General features: G+C 68.8%; 1 protein-coding gene across 3 annotated transcripts in view; it reads left to right on the forward strand.

The window, feature by feature from the left end:
* Positions 1 to 5,128, forward strand: part of DOCK6 (dedicator of cytokinesis 6) — a 47,760-nt gene extending 42,632 nt beyond the window's left edge. For all 3 annotated transcript variants that reach the window (XM_054012344.1, XM_054012345.1, XM_054012346.1), the window contains 5 exons: positions 497 to 586; positions 1,006 to 1,242; positions 1,383 to 1,526; positions 2,057 to 2,163; positions 3,226 to 5,128. In XM_054012344.1, the coding sequence (XP_053868319.1) occupies positions 497 to 586; positions 1,006 to 1,242; positions 1,383 to 1,526; positions 2,057 to 2,163; positions 3,226 to 3,397 (750 nt within the window). In that variant the 3' untranslated portion in view covers positions 3,398 to 5,128. The remainder of the gene's footprint in view (positions 1 to 496; positions 587 to 1,005; positions 1,243 to 1,382; positions 1,527 to 2,056; positions 2,164 to 3,225) is intronic.
* The last annotated feature ends 872 nt before the right edge of the window (positions 5,129 to 6,000 follow it).

Here is a 6,000-nt window from a genome sequence, read left to right on the forward strand (position 1 = left end):
GGGGGCAGCCCAGGACTGGGGGAGCTGGGGGCTGTGACTCGGTTGGAAATGGCCCCTACTCTCCCCCTTGGGCCTCTCTGGCCAAAGTCCCCGTCGGGGTGGGCGCAGGGTGCCCCATGGGCTGGTTCTGCCCCTCGTGCTGCCCCCTGGCTCCCCACAGCGGGTGGGGGGGTGGACGGGAATCCTGCTGGATTTTGGCAGCTCTCCCAGGAGCCCGGCTTGGTGCCCCCCGTCATGGACCCCTGATCGCCAGGCGCCCCTGCCCCCTCTGCCCATCATTGTGGTCTCCAGGCACTGAGGCGACTCCTGTCAGCGGCTTGAGCAGCGGGTGGGCCTTAAGGACCCTGGACAAAAACTGGGCCTCCGTGGTCCCTCTGCTCCCAGGCTGGGGGCCCCGGGGCTGTTCTGGGGGTGCCGGCCGGAAGCTCCCTGGCTGGAAACTGGCCGGTTCCAGGCCCGGCCCTATAGACCTGGGGGGGTCTCTCCCCCCACACAGGAGTTCTACGCCGAGCGCTTCGGGGACGACCTGGTCGAGATCATCAAGGACTCGAACCCCGTGGACAAGGCCAAGCTGGACCCCAACAAGGTAAAGCCGGGGGCCCGGCTGGCCACTGCCTGGGTATACGGCAGTGCCTGGAGACCCCGGCCGAGATCGGGCCCCCTCCCTCCCCCACTGCCCCGGGTGCTGCCCAGATCAGGGCCCCCGTCACGCCCCGGGTGCTGCGCAGACCCCAGCCGAGATTGGGGGTCCCCGTTGCCCCGGGTGCTGCACAGACCCCAGCCGAGATTGGGGGTCCCCATCGTCCTGGGTGCTGCCTGGACACAGCGAGACAGGCCCTGACACGAGGCAGGAGGGGAAACTGAGGCACGGAGCAGGACAAGGATTCGCCCAGGGTCGCCCAGCTCTGGGGCAAGGAGGAGGGCGGTGTGGGCCACGTGCTCCTGGCATGGGGTTCCCTGGGGCTGGGGGGCAGATCCCCCTCACGGCCTCCCCCCACCCCCCAGGCCTACATCCAGCTGACCTACGTGGAGCCGTTCTTCGACACCTACGAGCTGAAGGAGCGAGTCACCTACTTCGAGAAGAACTACGGCCTGCGGAGCTTCCTCTTCTGCACGCCCTTCACGCGGGACGGGCGGGCACACGGGGACCTGCACGAGCAGCACAAGCGCAAGACGCTGCTCACCACCTCGCACGCCTTCCCCTACATCAGAACCCGCCTGCCTGTCATCCACAAGGAGGAGGTGCCGGCCGGGGGTGGGGGGCTCGGCGGGGGTTCAGTAGGGGTGGGGGAGGGGTGCTCGGCAGTGGGTGCCAGGCTATGGGGAGTGAGGTGGGGGCTCGGCAGGGGGCAGGGTGCTGACGCCTCCCCCGGTGCCCCCAGATCATCCTGACCCCCATCGAGGTGGCCATCGAGGACATGCAGAAGAAGACGCAGGAATTGGCCTTCGCCACCCACCAGGACCCGGCCGATGCCAAGATGCTGCAGATGGTGCTGCAGGGCTGCGTGGGCACCACCGTCAACCAGGTCGGGCGGCGCTGGGGGCAGGGCAGGGGTGTCGGGGGTCACGGGCTGGGAGGGGGCACAGATCCTTCCCTGCCCCCCTGCCCCAGTGCCCCCCCCCACGCCCCCTGCTGGACCTGCCCCAGTGCCCCCCCACACTGGGCCTGCCCCATGGCAGCCTTGGCCCTAGTGCCAGGAGTTGAATCATACGGGTGGGGACTGAGGGGCACCGGCAGGGCTGGGCTAGCAGGGGGCTGCGGGTCGGGACTGAGGGGCACCGGCAGGGCTGGGCTGGCAGGGGGCTGCGGGTCGGGACTGAGGGGCACCGGCAGGGCTGGGCTGGCAGGGGGCTGCGGGTCGGGACTGAGGGGCACCGGCAGGGCTGGGCTAGCAGGGGGCTGCGGGTCGGGACTGAGGGGCGCTAGCAGGGGGCTGCAGGTGGGGAGTGAGGGGCACCGGCAGAGCTGGGTGGGGGTCGGGGGCAGGGCTGGGCAGGGGCAGGGCTGGGGTGGGGGCGGAGGGGGCAGGGCTCTGACCCGCTGCCCGTTGCCCAGGGCCCGCTGGAGGTGGCCCAGGTGTTCCTGGCCGAGATCCCGGACGACCCCCGGCTCTACCGGCACCACAACAAGCTGCGCCTCTGCTTCAGGGACTTCACCAAACGGTACCGGCCCCCCCCCAACCCCCCATCTCCCCCTCGGCCCCGCCCACCTGTCTGTCTGCCCCCCAACCCCCCCATCTCCCTCTCGGCCCCGCCCACCTGTCTGTCTGCCCCCCAACCCCCCCATCTCCCCCTCGGCCCCGCCCACCTGTCTGTCTGCCACCCCCAACCCCCCATCTCCCCCTCTGCCCCGCCCACCTGTCTGTCTGCCCCCCCAACCTAGCACCACCATCTCCCCCTCTGCCCCGCCCACCTGTCTCTCTGCCCCCCAAACCTAGCACCCCCATCTCCCCCTCTGCCCCGCCCACCTGTCTCTCTGCCCCCCCAAACCTAGCACCCCCATCTCCCCCTCTGTCCCGCCCATCTGTCTGTCTGCCCCCCCAAACCTAGCACCCCATCTCCCCCTCTGTCCTGCCCATCTGTCTGTCTGCCCCCCCAAACCTAGCACCCCATCTCCCCCTCTGTCCCGCCCATCTGTCTGTCTGCCCCCCCAAACCTAGCACCCCCATCTCCCCCTCTGTCCCGCCCATCTGTCTGTCTGCCCCCCCAACCTAGCACCCCCATCTCCCCCTCTGCCCCACGCACCTGTCTGCCCCCCCAAACCTAACACTCCATCTCCCCCACCCGAACGGCCCACCTGTCTCTCTGCCCCCCCAAGCCTAGCACCCCCATCTCCCCCTCTGCCCCGCCCACCTGTCTCTCTGCCCCCCCAAACCTAGCACCCACCATCTCCCCCACCCGCATGGCCCATCTGTCTCTGCCCAGCCCACCACACGTCATGCTGCCCCTCACACACTGTCTCCAGGGCCGGCCTCACCCCCAGGAGGTGGGGGGCTGGGTCCTGGCCCCTCCCTGCTCCGAGCAGGGTTCGGGAGGGGCTTCCCTGAAGGGAGACGGGATTCCCCCTCCCCCCACCTGGGATCCCTCCTTTGGGCTCCGAGCCCCCCAAATCCCTCTCCCCTGCCATTGTCCTTCCCCGGCACTGAGCCTGCACTCAGCTGGGGGCGAAGCAGTGCATTTTGGGAACCCTGTTGGCCGTGGTCATGAGCCCCCCCTCGGTTGCAGGTGCGAGGACGCCCTGCGTAAGAACAAGGCGCTGATCGGGCCGGACCAGCGCGAGTATCACCGGGAGCTGGAACGGAACTACCTGCGTCTCCGGGAGTCGCTGCACCCGCTGCTGAGCCGCCGGATCCCCCAGCTCTACGCCCCCCTCGTCCCGCGCTCCACCCACCGGTGAGCCCCAGCGCCCGGCCCGGCACCGACACGGAGAGACGTTCCCAGCCGGAATACACACGGGACGAGAGGAGAAACTGAGGCAGGGAGAGGACTTACCCAGGGTCACGCAGGGAATCCTGTGGCAGAGCCAGGAATGGGACCTAGGAGTCCTGGCTCTCCCCACTACACCCCACTCCCTTCCCTGAGCTGGGAATCCAGGACTGGCTTGTTCCCTGGGGTCTCTCTACACCCAGCAGTTACCGGGGTCCCCCACCCGCCGGGTAGGGGGCGGATTTGTCATATGTTAATTTCACCCATTGAATTAATTGGAGGGTCCCGTTTCCCCCCCCCCCCCCCCCCCGAAACTCTCTGAACAGGTCAAGTCTCCACAAGCCAGAGGGCTAGGAGGACCTTGGACCAGCTGCGTCTGCTCTTCCAGCCCGGGGTGGGGTGGGAGACACCCCTCCCAGCCTCCAGAGTGCCTTACTGAGCCCCCCGCATGGAGCCGGCCCAACCTGCCCCCCCCCCCCCCCCAGGCCCACTCGACCCAGTCAAATGCCGTGGTGTGGCGGGGTCGTTCTCCGCCCCTTCTGCTGCCCGGGGCGTCTCTCCCGCGGCCTGGGCGCGGTGCTGCGGGAGCCAGGCGGGGTGTCTGGCCTGTTTACCCAGCAGCCGGGGGCAGAGGCGGGGTGGCCCCGATCCTGCCGGGGACCCTGCATCTGGACCAAAGCTCAGCGAGCTGCCCCCGGGCGCCTCCCGCTGTGGATCCCTGGACACGAAGGGGCACCAGGCTGGGATCTCTCCCCCGTGGGCTGACTGCTTCCTGGGGCTAGAGAGCAGGGCAGGCCACGGAGACCCCCCTCCCAGCGCCGGGAACGGAACCCCCTCCCACCTCCTGGGGCGACGACGGGACGCAGCCTCTGCCCAATCCGCGTGCCTGGGGGGGCCGGCAGGAGCCTTCCAATCCCCCAAGTGCCTGGGGGGGGCACTTCACTTCCCGCCCCACTTGCCTCTGTATGTTTCTTTTCTCACACAGAGGAGCCCCCCTCTCCCAGCTCTGCGATCTCGTCCCTTGACCCCCAGCGAGGGGGCTGGGGCGCATCTGGGACGTTCATTAACCCAGAGGTGGAAGGAGTGGGGTTTGGGGCCTGAGCTGGTAAAATGGGGGGGGGGGGTGAATCGTAGCCGTGAGGCTGTTTGAAGTGATTCGGAGGGTGGGGGGCTGGTCTATTGGCTGCAGGGCGGGCGGTGCCCCCAGCAAAGGGGCACAGTTTTGGGGAGGGGGGGCTGCCAGACAGCCCCTCCACTAGCTCCCACAGCAGGCCCTCCACCTGTGGCGCAGGCAGGGGGTTCCCCAGGACCTGCAGTGTCAGCCCCACTCCCCCAGCAGCTGCCAGCTCTACCCTGGGGGGCCCAAGAGCCTCCGCCGTGGGGCCCTGCTGCCCCCCTCAAATCCCCCCCAGGCCTTCCCTGCCCCCCTCCAATCACAGCTGCCCCCATGCTGTTACCCCCCCACACACCCCTTTCACTGTCTGAGCCACTGGCCTTAATCCCAAACTGGAAACTCCCCCCCCGTGCACCCCGTTGAATTTGGCTCCTGCCTCACTCTGGGCCAGGACGGGGGGACGGGGTCTCCCCAGCCCGGGCCCGTCCCCCGCGTCTGGCTGGCTGGGGCCGCGGGGAGAGGCGCCGGCCGGGGGTTTATTTATAAAGTGATTTAACAATAAAACCAAAAACCTTTGGATTGTTTGAATTCCCGGGAGCCGAGTCTGGTTTGTGTTGCCGTGGGGCCGAGTGAGAGTGGGGGGCAGCAGGGGGCTGTGTGAAAACCCCCCCCGCCTGCCAGACCACGTGCAGCCCCCCAGGAGTGTGGGACCCCCCCGGGCTGGGCGCTGGGCAGACACAGTTCCTGCCTCAAGAGCTGACACTCACCAAGGCTTTGGAGGGGAAACTGAGGCCTGCTCTCCCCCCCCCGCAGGCCAGTGGCAGAGCCTGCCCTCGCCCCACACCCACCCCCTTTTGCTCGAGCCCTCCTGCGGCATCTAATCTGGCCAGGCCGGCGTGTGCTGGGTGATAGCGCCCAGCCCTGATAGCCCCAACGGCTGGCGTGGGGGAGGGGGCCCGGCACGGGCACTGGGGCAAGAGTTGCTGACGGGCGCGGGGGGCAGTGATGTGAATTAGTTACTATTAGGTGTATTACGGTAGCACTGAGATCTGCCCCCCACTGTGTGCTGGGCGCTGCCCAGACACACACTGCGAGACGTCCAGACCCCAAAGAGTTCCCAGTCTAGCTCGATGCAGGGTGGGAGGGGAAACTGAGGCAGTGGGCGGGACTTGCCTATGGTTGGAGCTGGGAAAAGATCCCAGGTGTCCTGGGCCGTGCGGCTGGGGTTCGGCAAGGCAGCGGGACGGGACCTCGCGGGGAGGGCGCGAGGTGCAGCTGCCGGCGAGTCGCCCCGGCGGCCCTGGGGCCCAGCACCTGCCAGGTGTGGGGAGGGGACGAGGGGCCCTGAGATGGAGGCCGGGCCCTTGGGATCGGTGCCCGGCCCAGCGCCAGGCCCCCGGCCAAGTCACTGGGTCTGGCCGGGCCTCTTCCTGGCGGGTGGGGGGGATTTTCCGGCCCAG

Source organism: Malaclemys terrapin, chromosome 23 (assembly GCF_027887155.1).
Source record: "Malaclemys terrapin pileata isolate rMalTer1 chromosome 23, rMalTer1.hap1, whole genome shotgun sequence".
Classification (NCBI taxonomy): Eukaryota; Metazoa; Chordata; order Testudines; family Emydidae; genus Malaclemys; species Malaclemys terrapin.